General features: G+C 35.8%; 2 protein-coding genes across 4 annotated transcripts in view; one reads left to right on the top strand and one right to left on the bottom strand.

Moving 5' to 3' along the window:
- The window catches only part of osmr (oncostatin M receptor), a 151,812-nt gene that overhangs the window by 84,294 nt on the left and 50,625 nt on the right, over positions 1-16,893 (bottom strand). The window lies entirely within an intron of this gene.
- Positions 1-16,893, top strand: part of rictora (RPTOR independent companion of MTOR, complex 2 a) — an 81,558-nt gene that overhangs the window by 60,009 nt on the left and 4,656 nt on the right. For all 3 annotated transcript variants that reach the window (XR_015490711.1, XR_015490710.1, XM_087253089.1), the window contains exons 32-37: positions 3,031-3,208; positions 3,999-4,083; positions 8,000-8,215; positions 9,936-10,091; positions 13,024-13,147; positions 13,223-13,361. Coding sequence is in view for 1 of the 3 variants with exons in the window: in XM_087253089.1 (XP_087109215.1) it covers positions 3,031-3,208; positions 3,999-4,083; positions 8,000-8,215; positions 9,936-10,091; positions 13,024-13,147; positions 13,223-13,361 (898 nt within the window). In the remaining 2 variants the exon portion in view is untranslated. The remainder of the gene's footprint in view (positions 1-3,030; positions 3,209-3,998; positions 4,084-7,999; positions 8,216-9,935; positions 10,092-13,023; positions 13,148-13,222; positions 13,362-16,893) is intronic.

The following is a 16,893-nucleotide window of genomic DNA, read 5'->3' as shown; positions in this document are numbered from 1 at the left end:
CCATCCATCCATCCGTCCATCCCTTCGTCCGTCTGTCTAGCCATCCATCTGTCTATCCATCTATCCATTATCTATCTATCCATCCATTATCTATCTATCCATCCATTATCTATCCATCCATCCATTATCTATCCATCCATCCATTATCTATCTATCCATCCATTATCTATCTATCCATCCATTATCTATCTATCCATCCATTATCTATCTATCCATCCATTATCTATCTATCCATCCATTATCTATCTATCCATCTATTATCTATCTATCCATCCATTATCTATCTATCCATCCATTATCTATCTATCCATCCATTATCTATCTATCCATCCATTATCTATCTATCCATCCATTATCTATCTATCCATCCATTATCTATCTATCCATCCATTATCTATCCATCCATCCATTATCTATCCATCCATCCATTATCTATCCATCCATCCATTATCTATCTATCCATCCATTATCTATCTATCCATCTATTATCTATCTATCCATCCATTATCTATCTATCCATCCATTATCTATCTATTCATCCATTATCTATCTATCCATCCATTATCTATCTATCCATACATTATCTATCCATCTGTCTATCCATCCGTCTATCCATCCCTCTATCCATCCCTCTATCCATCCCTCTATCCATCCCTCTATCTATCCATCTATCCATCTATCCATCTATCCATCTATCTATCTATCTATCTATCTATCTATCTATCTATCTATCCATCTATCCATCTATCCATCCATCCATCCATCCATCCATCCCTGTCTGTCTGTCTGTCTGTCAATTGATTTTTAATAGTTTTATATAATAAAAAATAATTAAATATACAAGTATTTTGTGCCATTATCTATATTTTTTTTCCAAAATAAGAAATTATGTTATATGCTTGTTGGTGAATTTGGTTTAAATCATGACTTGTTCTTGACATGTTGTGACATTCACCCATGTACAAACGTGCAGCTGGAGATCAGGGTGTTTTTGCTGGTCCTCAGGTGTTCTCCTAAAAGGTATTTTGGGCCGTTCAGCTCCAGTCGCAGACTGTCCAGAACATTTGTGCCATGGTGGGTAGAGTGGATCAAAAGTACAGTGCCCTCTTTAGCTTTGACCCACAGTAGAGTTCCTATCATAGGAAGACTGTAGAGTACAAAAGAGCATCCCGTCCTGTGTGACAGTTCCTGTCCCAGTCAGTGTCCCCTAAAAACTGTAGATTCTCCATCTGTCAGTCATTCATTCACATTTCATAGTGAGTTAGTGACTGAATTTTGATGTACCTGAAAGACTTGGTCAGATATTGCTGAAAAACCGTGAACCTTGATAAGTGCTGAGCGATTAATCAAAATTGAATTGCAATCACATTTTGAAGCATGACAATTAGCTAATCACAAAAGGTTGCAATGCTAATCCAATTTAAATATATTAACATGACATAAATATGTATCCAAGCTTGATTAATATTCAGAAACCCAACCGATAATTTTTTTGGGCCCCTGTTTATTTTTCCCCCAATTTCTGTTTAAAGGAGAGAAAAAAAATTCAACACATTCCTAAACATAATAGTTTTAATAACTCATTTCTAATAACTGATTTCTTTTATCTTTGACATGATGACAGTAAATAATATTTGACTAGATATTTTTCAAGACACTTCTATACAGCTTAAAGTGACATTTAAACGCTTAACTAGGTTAATTAGGTTAACTAGGCAGGTTAGGGTAATTAGGCAAGTTATTGTATAATGATGGTTTTGTTCTGTAGACTATCGAAAAAAATAGCTCAAAGAGGCTAATAATATTGTCCCAAAAAAGTTTTTTTTTTTTTAATTAAAAACTGCTTTTATTCTAGCCAAAATAAAACAATAAGACTTTCTCCTAAAGAAAAAGTATTATCAGACATACTGTGAAAATGTCCCTGCTCTGTTATACATCATTTGGGAAATATTTAAAAAAGAACAAAAAATTCAAAGGGGCGAATAATTCTGACTTCAACTGTAGGCTTTATTCATATAGATGGTTAATAAATCTATATAATTAAAGCATCTTGAATTCTCTTCGTTTAAAGTGTGTGCTGCACACTAATGAGGACATGGAGCTGAAGCGTGACTTCACAAAATTAAATCACAAATCAAATCACAATTTTTTAAGTCAGAAAAATCCAAATTAGATATATCCCCGAATCCCATAGCCCTAACCTAGATGATGTAGTGCTGATGATAACTCTACTCCTGCAGGTCCTACAGACTTTGTTGGTGTTGTGTGAAGGCATGGGCTGGTATAAGATTCTGACGGTATAATAACCTTGGATAAAAATGTCACGGGATCACGGTATTGTGATTACTGCTCTAAAATATATTCTTTTTAAATGTCTGTGTAAAAAAACTAAGTTTGAACACAAAATATTCTATTTTGAGAAACATTTATAATATTTTGGAGCAGTTAAACATGTTAGGATAAATAATGAAAATGAATCATTGATTTCTGCTGTCTTCGATAGTTTCAAAAAGACTGATTTCTTTATTATTTAAATTGGCATCTTTGGATATCTTTTCTGCTGGAGATGCTGTTGTTAAAAAAATGTAAATAAAAAAGCGTACACATGCTTAAGGAACGGTATCACAGAAAATTTTTGCGGTGTTAAAACCTCGACTTTTCCAAACCATGGTGTACCTCGTCCCATGCCTAGTTGTGTCATTAGTTGTGTTGTGGTGAATTATTATTATTATTATTTAAATAAAAAATTACAGCCTTGCCAGTGGGTTGATCAGATGCTGATGTTTGTTTAATGTGCCATAGTCATCTTGTGACAAGGGTCCATTTAAGTAAGGTGTAATGGCTGTTTGGTTTCCAACACTTGCTGTACTATACGTGGTTGACCAATCACAACTATCTGAGCAAATTAACTGACCAATCAGAGCCAAGTAGAGTCTCTGTTAGGCAGGATTTAGAGAAACTGGACCTGAGAATTGAGATGTTTGAGCTAATATTTTGCAGTGCATGTGCTTGTGTTCACTCCTCTTACAGGTTTTTGAAAGCTCTGAGTTTTGCGTCTCTGGATAAAGAGGACTTGTTGAGTCCCATCAATCACTCCACTCTGCAGCGCTCCTCTTCCCTGCGCTCCATGGTCTCTAGCGCCACCTTCGGCTGCAGTGAGGACTACATCGGTCTGGCGCTGCCCCTGGACATCAACAATATGTTTCAGGTAAATTTTTTTGGTGGTGTAGAGTATATACAGTTGAAATTAAAATTATTAGCTCTCCTGTTTTTAAATATTTCCCAAATCATGTTTAACAGAGGAAGGAATTTTTCACAGCAGTTCCTATAATATTTTTTCTTCTGGAGAAAGTCTTATTTGTTTTATTTGGGCTAGAATAGAAGCAGCTTTTTTTATTTTTACCAATATTATTAGCCTCCTTAAGCAATATTTGTTTTCGATTGTCTACAGAGCAAACCCTCATTATACAATGACTTGCCTAATTATTCTAACTTGGCTAATTAACCATGTTAAGCCTTTGAATGTCACTTTAAGCTGTATAGAAGTGTCTTGAAAAATATCTAGTCAAATATTATTTACTGTCATCATGGCAAAGCTAAAATAAATCAGTTATTAGAAATGAGTTATTAAAACTATTATGTTTAGAAATGTGTTGAATCAATATTTGTGTTAAACAGAAATTGGAGAATAAAACATATACAGTGGGGCTAATAATTCAGGAGGGCTGATAATTCTGACTTAAACTGTATATCATTTTATTTATTACAAAACAAACAAACAAAAATTATATGATCATTTAAAATCAGATTAAAAAAAGTTCATTGCTGTGCCTCTACTGTGTATGACATGTAGTTCTGATTGCATGACTTATTCAGAAGGATGCTTTGTGATCATGCAAATTGTTTTTAACAGTTTGATGAGGTAAAGATTAAAAAAACAAATGCTAGTAGCCTTTGTGTCATGTTAATTGTGCTGTGTTTGTATTTTTTTTTTTTAGATTAAAGAAACGTCATATTTCCAGAAGAGAACGAGTCCTCCAGCTGGAGATAAATCATCAAAATTTAATTTTGGGGAATCAGATGGTACGACTTTTACTTTTCTTTTCAGAATTATTATTAACTCTCTGATGTTCCTTATATGGGAATCACACTTGTGATTTTAGCCAAACAAAAAGGGGCGAAGGCTTCTAAAATACCCTGTTTTTTTTTGTTTTGTTTTTTTGTAAAATCAATCAAATTTATAATTGTTTAATAATGTTTTTTCTATATCAAAACATCATGTTTCTCTATTGAAAGCAATATGTATTTTTTATGTTGTAATTAAAATTTTTTAGTTATTGCTGTCTAAAAAATGTTTGGTCTAAAATGACCGAAGACTATCAAAGGCTTAATGACCATAATATTAATGATTAACGTTATATATCAATAAAAATATAACCATAATCATTAATAATATTATGGTTATATTTCAATAAAAATACACTGTTTTATATCAGTTTAAGAGTGTGTAAGCTGTTTGGAAGTCTCTCATCACAAAGGTATTTATTTTATCAAAGTTATAGTAAAACAGGAATCATTTGAAATATTATGATTTAAAATGTCAATATACTCTTTTTCGGACCGTTCTCTGTAAACCCAAGAGATGGTTGTGTGGGAAAATCCCAGTAGTTTAGCAGTTTCTGAAATACTCCAATCAACCATGCCACATTCAAGGTCATTTAAATCACCTTATTACTTTAACACATTTGTGCCCAATAATGGGTTTTATTTCTGTATCCCAATCGCGAACGAATCATTCTTTTTAACCAGAATTCTAAGTGAACCGGTTGGACTAATTCACTAAATCAAACTGAGTCATTTGCCACAGCCATATCACCCTGACCAGGCTAAGCAGGGCTGAGCCTGGTCAGTACCTGGATGGGAGACCACATGGGAAAACTAGGTTGCTGTTGGAAGTGGTGGCCAGCAGGGGGCGCTCAACCTGTGGTCTGCGTAAGTCCTAATGCCCCAGTAAAAGTGAAGGGGACACTATTCTGTTTCAAATTACATTTGAATCAATTTGCGTCTCCAGTAACATTAAGCACTTATCCACAAACTACTTACTTTTTAACATGCCTGATACCCCCCTCTTGCTCGAAATTTCCCTAGATATTCAGCTTTTATGCTGTGTTCACACCAGACATGGAACACGTAAATAGACATGTGCACATTTGAGTTTACTCGCTTTATTCTCACATCAAAATCTGCTTCATTCGCACGTCAAATCCGCTTCAGAACAGACGCAAATTCGCATCATAGATTTTATTGAGAAAATAACTGTTTATGTGCTTTATGGATGCTGAAAATCAGCATCGATTTGTTTGGAGCCGTGTCTGAGTCCATTAGATCCTTTCACAGGTACACCCAGCTCTAAGAGTTCATAAACTCCTCTAGAAACTTAACCTGGATGATGGAAGCATTCCGCTTGGATGTCTATTCGTGTCTTTGCATTGACTAAACGTGTAAATAACTCACGCTTGATGCTTCCGTGTCTGGTGTGAGTGCAGCATTAGAACAGTGCACAGAGATCAGATCTGAGAAGGGATGAACAAATAATACTGCACATGCGTGATTCAGTGAACCGAACACAAACAGTACATGACAGCTTGCTGTGACTGAACTAATCGAGAACAACTGCAGCGCGGGTAAACCGAGGGTCTGGTAAAACGCAAGTTTATTTTATACAGTGTTGGTACGTTAACGTGCTGCAATAACGCGAGACTCTTATCGAGTGATAAAAAAATCGCCGTTAATCTATTCTCAAAGTTGGGAGCTGGGTCTGTTCTACGCAAGCTGTGATGACTTTAACCTTGATATTTTAGCGCGGATGTATACCTGACCGAGAGCCATCTGACAAACAAATGCTCTTCTGAATCAAATCAGCAGGATGCCCTTCTGGATCTTTCACTTGCGTCGAAGACACCACTGACTACGCTTACATGGACATCTGTAATCTAGTTATTTGCCTTAATAGACAATAATATAATTAAGGTGTTTACGTGAAGTGCTTTCATGTAAGAGTTTCCTGTATATTTGGCTGACTTTAACTGCAGTTCGGCAGTTTCACTTTAACTCATGAACTTTTCATTCATGCCCCTGTGACAAACTGGGGTATTAGACTAAAATAAGGAGTAAGGACTGGTGAGAGTGTTATGGAATTTAACGCACGCTGAATGGAAAGAAAAAATCTTCCACAATTTAGTGCGTGTGTGTGTGTGTGTGTTTGCGTGCGTGTGTGTTTGCGTGCGTGTGTGTTTGCGTGCGTGCGTGACAGCGTGCGTGCGTGCGTGCGCATGTGTGTGTGTGTATGTGTGTGTGTGTGTGTGTGTGTGTGTGTGTGTGTGTGTGTGTGTGTGTGTGTGTGTATATATATATATATATATATATATATATATATATATATATATATATATGTATATGTATATACACAGTCTTTTACTGATAGCCGCGCGTGTGGATCTTGTCGTAAAATATGGTGAAAAGTCCTACATGATGGTAATAGTTTGATCGTTGTGTTTACTACATTAATGCCACTAATATCTGCATATCTGCCACGTGTCTTATTTCCAGTTCTGTTTAGTTCAGCTATGACTTTAGTTGCATTAAGGTGATTTAAAATCGCTGTTTGGAGTAATTGTAGGCCTACAGTTCAAAGTAGTTCAAAAATCATATTTAACTGAATAAACAGATAGTAAACACAAGTACATCTTATTGAACATCATTTATTTTCATCACCAATTATCATAGCAGAACAGTTTCTCAAGCAGTTTGTGATGCATTTTGGAAACAGGAGATGAGCCCCTGGTCTAATGCGCCACCTGGCTTGAGAAACCCGTTCTCAAAGACTTACTTTCAGTCATTATTTGGATAGCACACATATTCTGAATGCCTTCGGCAGAATTCAAATGAGCCATTTTAATGTAGATTAATTCCAAGATTACAGTGAGATTAATCTAGGTTAAAATGCTCACCTATAATTTTATAACAGAAAGTCTAATGGAGTTTAAATAAGTGAATCATGCTTTAGTTGGGTTGCAAAATTTAATTGTAAAAAAGTTTTCAGATCATGGTGATGTTTTAACTGACTGAAATTATGATTATTGACTACATATATTTTATATGTTGAGTCCAAACTTGGGGAAGATTGTCACTTTACTTGTTTCAAACCTGTTTGGATTTCTTTCTTCCATTGAACACAAGATATTTTGAAGAAAGCTGAAGACCTGTAACCATTGACTTCCATAGTATTTTTTTTCCTACTATAGATACAGATTTTTAGAACTCTTCAAAATATCTTCTTTTGAAAACCACAAAAAATTAAAACCACTTGAGAGTTGATACTTTTTTCTTTTTTCTGTGAACTTTCCCTTTTAAGGAGGCCTATTATGCCCTTTTTACAAGATGTAAAATAAGCCTCTGATGTCGCTATGTGTATGTGAAGTTTCAGCTCAAAATAGCACACAAATAATGTTTTATAACTCTGCAAAGCTGCCTCTTTTAGGAATCCTCATTATGGCGATTTGGTGACTGTGGCTTTAAATTCAAATGAGATTTTGCTCTTTTCAAAAGGGGGTGGAACCACAAATGCCTGTGTGTCAGCATAGCGGCAGATTCAAAACTCTAATAGCGGATCGCTGCTACTCACTCGGGGCTAATTATGCTAATGAGGGATAGTCAAAATGAGCTGGGCTTTCCCCTATCTGGTGACACATACAAAGGGAGAATGTCAATCAGAGTGTTTCAGCAGACTGTTTTTATCCAGTGTGATTATAAAAAGTAGAATTGATTAATTTTTCCCATTAGAGGCTGGCTATATTCACACACTGCTGACACACAACCCCTTACAAAAGTGACTTTTGCGTAATAGATCTCCTTTAATGCCTTTAACAGGAATGTTGAATGCTTAATAATATTAAAACACTTCATCTGTGTGGTGTTTTTTGCATATCTGCACTCTCAGGTTTTCTGGAATCGTGTCGTGGGCCTCCACTGAAGCAGCAGGTGAGCATCACAGAGCTGTTGAACAGCAGCCGGTCAGAGCAGCACCACCTGCTGGGGGCAGAGGAGACCACAGGCTTACAGGAACACACAGAGCAGAACTGCCTTTACTGCAGCGCGATCAACGCCCTCGGCTCTCACACACACAGCCACCTGAACAACACGCACAATCACAATGGTGAGAAAAAGTCCTTGTGGATGTTTATAAATCATCCTGCTGTTTTAGAAAAAGAGTGCATAAAAATATGTAATCAAAATATAAACAACATTATTAATTTTTTTCTATGTTGTATTAGCATGTCTATTAGAAATGATTGGTTGTATGTGATGTTGGTTTATGATCATTTTGTAATTATTGTTTAATGATGTGCAAGCTGATGTTTATGGAAGCCAGTTCCAGCCACTGATTAAAAGCAAAAAAAGGTTATTGCGAGTTTTTATCTCAAAATAGTGTGATACATGCGTGTAATTCTGCCTTTTTCTCAAAATTGTGAGATGTCAACTCAAATTTGTGAGCTATTAAGGCAGAATTGTGAGGGGGGAAATCAGATTACTAATAAATAAAGTCTCAATTGTTTGATAATGACATGTCTGAGATAATTCTGAGTACGTCTGAATGCTGACTCTTAAATATATAGAGTTAAAGTCAGAATTATTAGCCCCCCTTTCATTTTTTTCTTTTTTTTTTCTTTTCAAATATTTCCCAAATTATGTTTAACCGAGCAGGGAAATTTTCACAGTATGTCTGATAATATTTTTTCATCTGGAAAAAGTCTTTTTTGTTTTATTTTGGCTAGAATAAAAGGAGTTTTTAATTTTTTAAAATCCATTTTAAGGTCAATATTATTAGCCCCTTTAAGCTATATATTTTTTCGATAGTCTACTGAACAAACCATCATTATACAATAACTAGCCTAATTACCCTAACCTGCCTAATTAACCTAGTTAAGCCTTTAAATATCACTTTAAGCTGTATAGAAGTATCTTGAAAAATATCTAGTCAAATATTATGTACTGTCATCATGGCAAAGATAAAATAAATCCGTTATTAGAAATGAGCTGTTAAAAGTATGTTTAGAAATGTGTTGAAAAAAAAAATCTCTCCGTTAAACGGAAATTAGGGGAAAAAATTAACAAGGGGGCACATAATTCAGGGGGGCTAATAATTCTGACTTCAACTGTATATCTCACAATTATGAGAAATAAGAGGAGAGTTATTGTTATTTATTTATTTTTTATTTATCGTCAGTTAATACATCACAACATTCTAAAACAGTCTCAGCTATACAGTAGGAAATAATGGGAAATATACAAACAAGTAAACAAGATAATACAGTCAGGCTGGGAGCTAAATGTGCACCATAGCATAGAAAATCAAGAGAAATTATTTATGTAATGCAAAAAAGGTGTCCTCAGCTGATAAAAATAATCAGACTTTTGATGCATGTCATAGGTGAGTTTCTTGAATGAGAATACCGTACATGCTTGAGTCAACCACATTTTAAAGAGGGTACCTGAAGAGATGACCACAATAAAAGTATACAATTCTTTGCCAGATAAACCCAGATTAAAAACAAATGCTTGGTGTGGGAGACCAACACATTCTCTAATCCAGATTTGAGAGCTATAAAGTAGTTTCATTTAATGTAGTGTTAAAGACTCTTCAGATCTCTGCTCGCGAGCCCAACAGTTGGACCAAACGGTGCAAATGACGTAGCCTAATTAAAAAAAGAACAAATCTATATGAATAAATGGACAGTAGCCTAGTTCAACAACTCCTTTCCTTTCTGAAAGTAGGATAAACAGTTGGATATATGCTTTATATTTTGTGATTTCTCCAAAAACCTAAAGATTGCTATGTTATTTATTTACCCCCTCTCCTCCTCCGCCTATGCCAGATCTGTCTGATGGTTTCTCTCAGTGGCACAGTCAGCCATCCCATAATCACCTGGAGGTGGTCGCTCAGTCCAAGTTCTCCGGGGTGTCGGGCTGCAGTGATGCGGCCGTCAGTCAGGGCTCCGCCTGCAGCACTCCCAGCACTGAGATCATACTGGGTGAGTGAGGAGCAGCGCTGGTTCACTTTCACCTCTGTCACATTTTGATGCTAATTCTCAAACAGAGACCAAGCCACTGCTTACACTTTTCACAACTCATGATTTCTGCAGTTGGAAGTAATTTTTGCTGGTATATTAGTGAACATCTGGGTTTAACGTTTTAAAGGTTTCATTCGAGTCAAATAAACTGTTCCTATAAAGGTTTCTTATCAAAGAGTAAATAAAAACAGGGAACATTTTTATCCCAAAGAACCACGCAGAATAAAATACTTCATAAATATAGCAATTCAAATAATGAGATAAATAAAAATAGTAAGCATGAGAAAAATAGTTACAGTTATGAGAGCAATATCTGTTATTGTTTTCAAATCAAATCAAATTAAAAATGTTTTAGTGCTGTCAAACTGTCAATTGCTTTTAAAATGAGTGTTCGTATTTAATGAAATGAACAAGATTTGCTTTACCTGCAGACTGTCTGCTTTTTTTCAGGGTATTTACATCCAAATCAGGTGAACGCTGTAGAAATTACAACAGTTGCATATCTGCCTCCCACTTGTTAAGGGTCCAAAAGTAACTGGACAGAATAATAATCATAATCGAACTTTCACTTTAATTCTTGGTTGCAAATCTGTTGCAGTCAATTACAGCCTAAAGTCTGGAACACATAGACATCACAAGAGTCTGGATTTTATTCCTGGTGGTGCTCTGCCAGGCCTCTACAGTAACTGTCTTCAGTTTCTGCTTGTTCTTGGGTCATTTTCCCTTTAATCGAGTTCAAGTCAGGTGATTGACTTGGCCATTGCATAACATTCCACTTCTTTCCCTTCAAAAACTCTTTGGTTGCTTTTTCAGTATGCTTTTGGTCATTTTCCATCTGCACTGTAAAGCGACATCCAATGAGTTCTGAAGCAATAGCTGAATATGAGCAGAAAACATTGCCTGAAACACTTCAGAATTCATCCTGCTGCTTTTGTCAACAGTCACCTCATCAATAAATACAAGAGAACCAGTTCCATTGACAGCCATACATGCCCACACCATGACTATCACCACCATACTTTACTGCTTAGGATCATGAGCAGTTCCTTTCCTTCTCCGTACACTTCTCTTTCCATCACTCTGGTACAAGTTGATCTTGATCTCATCTGTCCATGTGATGGTGTTCCAGGCTTTTTTCGAAGTCTAATCTGGCCTTCCTGTTTTTGAAGCTCACCAATGGTTTAAATCTTGTGATGAACCTTCTGTATTCACTCTGGTGTAGTCGTCTCTTAATTGTTGACTTTGACACACATGCACCTACCTCCTGGAGAATGTTTTTGTTCTGGCCAGCTTTTGTGAAGGGTGTTTTCTTCACCAGGGAAAGAATTATTTGGTTGTCCACCACAGTTGTTTCTGTGGTCTTCCGGGTCTTGGTGCGTTACTTCTTTTTAAGAATGTTACACACAGTTGTTTTGGCCACGCCTGATGTTTTTGCTATCTCTCTGATGGGTTTGTTTTGTGTTTTCAGCCTAATGATGGCTTGCTTGACTAATAGCGGCAGCTCTTTTGATCTCATCTTGATAGCTGTCAGTAACAGATTACAAATGCAAATAGCACACTTGAAATTAACTCTGGACATTTTATCTGCTCATTGTAATTGGGATAATGAAGGTTATAACACACACCTGGCCGTGGAACAGCTTAGAAGTCAATTGTCCAGTTACTTTTGGACCCTTAACAAGTGGGAGGCGCATATGCAAATTTTTATAATTCCTGCAGCGTTCACCTGATTTGGATATAAATACCCTCAAATTAAAGCTGTTAAAGCGCATCTAGGTGTATTTTATTTCAAATCCATTGTGTTGGTAAGTAGAGCTACACTGTTAGAAATGTCAATGTCCCAATATTTATGGACCTAACTCTCTCCCTCCCTCCCCCCCCCCCCCCCTCTCTCTCTCTCTCTCTCTCTCTCTCTCTCTCTCTCTTTCTCTTTCTCCCTCCCTCCCTCCCTCCCTCTACCTCTCTCCCTCTCCCTCTCTCTCTCTCTAAGGCTGAGTGCCTTAGTGCCCCCACCAGTGCCGATATACAGCCATATCGCACTGCTACGAATGTGATATTGCGTTTATACAATAGTTTGGCGGCATAATTGTGTATATAAAAACAAAATCAAACATGGAGAGTCTCAAAAACCCTTTTGTTTGAGGAACTACTTTCTTCCTGATTCAATTCATAAGCTGACAGTTAAACAGTTGAGCATGCATCTTTTAATTTATAGATCTGTAGTGTCTGCTTTTTGCTGGCTGTATGTGGGCAGAGTAATACACAAAGGGTAAAGAGGCTGTAGGAGTTCTGATATTGCAGAATATCGCACAGCTATCAGCCAATCAGATTTGAGAACCTGACAGAACTGTTGTATATATATATATATATATATATATATATATATATATATATATATATATATATATATATACCTATATATATATATATATATATATATATATATATATATATATATATATATATATATATATATATATATATATATATATATATATATATATATACCTAAATATACACTAAATACATAAATATTATGTTAATACACATTTTTATTTTGGAAGTTTTCATATTTGTATAAGCATGAAATTTATTACAGATATTCAGACAAATTTTATTATTAAATTATATACAAGTATAGAGTCTACTGTTCTAGAAAGTGCTCTGCTACTTGATTTTAATGACATTTGGTTTGTTATATCAACATTATTTTATATATTTAAATGATGTTAAAAATGCATGATGGTCACTTTGCTCAGAAAAAAATATTGAATTAAAAAGAACTCATTCTAGCATGCAGGAAAAGCGAGAAAATGTGTAGATGCGTGAAAGCCTATCTTTAATTTAGTTTAAAGAGCAACAGAACAGACATCTAACAGATGTGTTTGTGTAGGAGGAAAGGCCATATCTGAGGACGGGCCGGCCTGTCGAGTTCTGCTGAGAAAAGAGGTTTTGCGGCTCGTCATCAACCTCAGCTCTTCAGTTGGTACCAAAGGACATGAAACCGGCCTGCTGACGTAAGAACAGAGTAAAAAGAGCTGCATGTGTGTTCGGCGTCTTTACTGTGCATAACATTCTGCTACCAACTGCAGGATAAAGGAGAAGTTTCCGTACGCGTTTGATGACATCTGCCTGTACTCCGAGGTTTCCTTCCTGCTGGCTTCCTGCACCTTTCGTCTGGCCTCACGCCGCTTCATCCAAGAGCTCTTCCAGGATGTGCAGTTCATTCCGGTACGCCATTAATTATAAACACTTCTCTCATATCCACCACAATCATTTTACAGCACTTGAATTAAAAGTCTCTGAGTTTACCAGGCTTGTTCATATCTTCTACATTTGGTTGCAGGCTCTTTTTCATACCAGGGACCACCCATATAGTAAATTTAAAAAGGTGTACACAATACATAAATTAAATAAACATTATATGTATTTATTATGTGAACAACTATGCAAATTACAGGGGACAAATCAAGTACAAAAAATTGACATTTATAAAGTTATAGGCAGGTACATAAATGTTGTTTTCATTATTCCATTCATCAAAAAGTCCTGAAACTAAGTATCATAGAATGTATCATAGAATTACATTAAAAAAATAAGCAGCAAACACTTCCCAGCAAAAATAAAAAGAACCGTTATTAATGATTAACTGTCTGTAATAATTAAGCACCAAATCGGCATATTAGAATGATTTCTGAAGGGTCACATCAGACTTGAGTAATTATTCAGCTTTTCCTCACAGAAATTGAATTAAAGTATATGTTAAAATTGAAAATTGTCATTTTTAAGTATACTAACATTTGACAATAGTGCTGTTTTTACTTGTAAAAGCAAAAACATATATAAATAAATAAATATTTCCAATTTGAAACTTTTTTTAGGGTGAATATACACAATTACAGGAATATCTTCCACACTCTGCTTCTTATCTGAAAGAGAAAAATGGCTGAATACAAGAATTGTCCAAGATGCTAGTTTCACTCTTTCTTCAGGCCATAACATGATCTTAAATGGCTTTCACACTGGACAAGGAAAGCTCTGCATTATGAAACCCATTTATTTCAATAGTTACTTACAATTAAAGTCACAATGATTTTCCCTCTTTTGAATTTTTGTCTTTCTTTTTATAAATATTTCCCAAATGATCTTTAACAGAGCAAGGACTTTTTCCACAGTATTTTCTATAAAAAATTTCTGGAGAAAATATCGGCTGAAATTAAATTTCGGCTGAAATTAAAGCAATTAACTTGCCTAATTAATCTAGTTAAACCTTTAATTGTCACTTTAAACTGAATACTAGTATGTTATATCTAAACTATCTAATATCTTATCTACATATTAAGTGCTGTCGTCATGGCAAATATAAAAAAAATCAGTTATTAGAAATGAGTTATTAAAACTCCTATGTTTAGAAATGTGTTGAGAAAAATCTGAAATTAAACTGAAATTGGGGTAAAAATATACAGGGGGTTAATAATTCAGGAAGGTTAAACTTCTGACTTAAACTGTAATTACAAATAAATTTCGGCTCAGAATAAAAATTGTTGCATCATTTTACAGGGCATCTGTTATGTTGACTTTTTCTTCTATTTTCATTTTTGTAATGAAGCTATTGCGGTATTTTAAATTAAAAAAGACTTGAGAATTTGACCACAAGCCACTGTGGCTAGCAGTTTTCCAACATTACTAGCCGCTCACCATTTTTACTAGCCACAATTTTGTTGTTGGAAAAATATATGTCATATGCAAAAATTTGACTTTGGCATGAATAAATGTGACTTTATTTAACCTCCTGTTGTTTTTAACAGGTGTTTTTTTATTTCTCTTTGCTATTTGGGCTTATTGAAACCTAGTTAGAATAAAATCTTGTATCATCTTTCGATATGATGTACTTTTAGAGAAAAATTATGTCCATATATGTGGACTCAAGGTCCGAATTTACATAAAACTCTTTTTCCTGACTTTTTTGTAATGCATATATAACATATAATTTTTTTTACTTGCTTTGACTATCAGAGAGTAAAAACTCTCCCATTATCCCCATTTTGGACAGTTAAAAATTGTGTTTGGGACATTTCATATGCTGCAAAACAGTTGCAGCATGACACTGTATGTCTTTAACAAAATATAAAACATTGAAAGTATTTTAAATAGCCACTTAAGGGCTCAAATGTGCTGTCCACGCATGTGGCCACTAAAGCCTGGAAAGGTTAAATTGTGTGTTATGTGCACAAGTTTTTTGTGTATTGTGACCTTGCTCAGTGAGCATGAGCATATGGGTTGTAGTTTCATTGTGTCGAATTACAATTAGTTTTATTTCACATGACTTTTCAGGGCTCAACATTAGGGATTTACCTTTTTTGTTCTCTGGCCACACCAAACTACTTATTTCCTTGATACAAAGTTAAAATAATGCATCAAAACATAACTTTTTATATAACAAAAAATATTCATTAAAAACTATTCTCATGTGTCTAAAATTATAAACAGCCATCTATCCAGGCTAAAGGTCCCAGATCACCAGTTAACTATAGTGAAATGGAGAGTTAATCTCCTAATAAACAGAAGAAATGGGAGCTTTTTAAGCACAGATGATGTGATTCACACAAGTCCTTAAAGGCTCCCGGTGTCCGTTTCCTTGCATGAAGCAACAGGGTAACACTTTATTTTGATGGTCCATTTGAGATTGATACTGCTCCTTCAACAGACATTTAACTGACTACAAGCAACTTTGCAACTACATGTCAATTTACACTAACCCTAATCGCAAATCTAACCCCAACCTAAAAGTCTACTTATAATCCAATGAAAATTACTTTCAATGTAACTTAAACTCAACAAACAGACCATCAAATAAAGTGTGACTGTGGCGAGGGGGCATGGCCGAGAGCCGTGGGAACAGGGTTAGGCAACCGCGTAAGTGGATACATCTGCGGTGCGCACCTGCCTCGGGTCCCACGGAAGAAGCTCTGGACCATAAAAGGAGGACCGATGGCAGAGGAAGGTGAGAGAGGACCAGGCGCGGGCATATTGTTTTACTTTTGCTTTCAGTTTGACGGTAGTCTCCGTGAGGAGCTGCCGTCCGTTTGTTTTGGTTTAGACGGCAGTCTCCGTGAGGAGCTGCCGTCATTGTTATTAATAAATATTTTAAACCTGCGTCGGTTCTCTGCCTCCTTCTTCCCGGCGGCCAAAGGGCCGTAAACTTCATTACAGTGACCAGCAACCCTGTCTGAAAACACAACTGGAGCATTCATTTCTCTTTAAAATAGAGTGGAAAAAGTGGTGCTCATGCATGCGCCATCCTGCTACTTTACAATATCGTCAGTGCGCGATGATTTCCTGTGTCTGACTGTGCGCCTGATCATCCTCTTATTCAGTATTCACATGCTTTCTTTTGCTCTTGTGAACAGTTATCAATCGTGCTACTTCTCGATTCTTAGATCACGTTTGCGCTCTTAATGACAAATGGTCTTAAACTTAAATCCTAATCTTTAGAGATGAGCTAGCTCTGCCAATTGAAAAATTATGTTCAACGTGCCAAAGTGGCTAGTGGAGGTGTCTGTCTAACCCACCACAGGTGAAATCTACCCACATTTGGAGGTTTGGCAGGTGTTAATGTCAAGCCCTGGTTATAGTGCATCTACAACACAGGTGTCAAACTCAGTTCCAAAAGGGCCGCAGCTCTGCACAGTTTAGTTCCAACCCTAATTAAACACACCTGATCAAACGAATTGAGTTCTTCTGGCTTGTTTAAAACCTACAG

This window comes from Danio rerio, chromosome 5, assembly GCF_052040795.2.
Source record: "Danio rerio strain M-AB ecotype USA chromosome 5, GRCz13ab, whole genome shotgun sequence".
In the NCBI taxonomy this organism is placed as follows: domain Eukaryota; kingdom Metazoa; phylum Chordata; class Actinopteri; order Cypriniformes; family Danionidae; genus Danio; species Danio rerio.
This window is presented reverse-complemented; position numbering and strand designations above follow the sequence as displayed.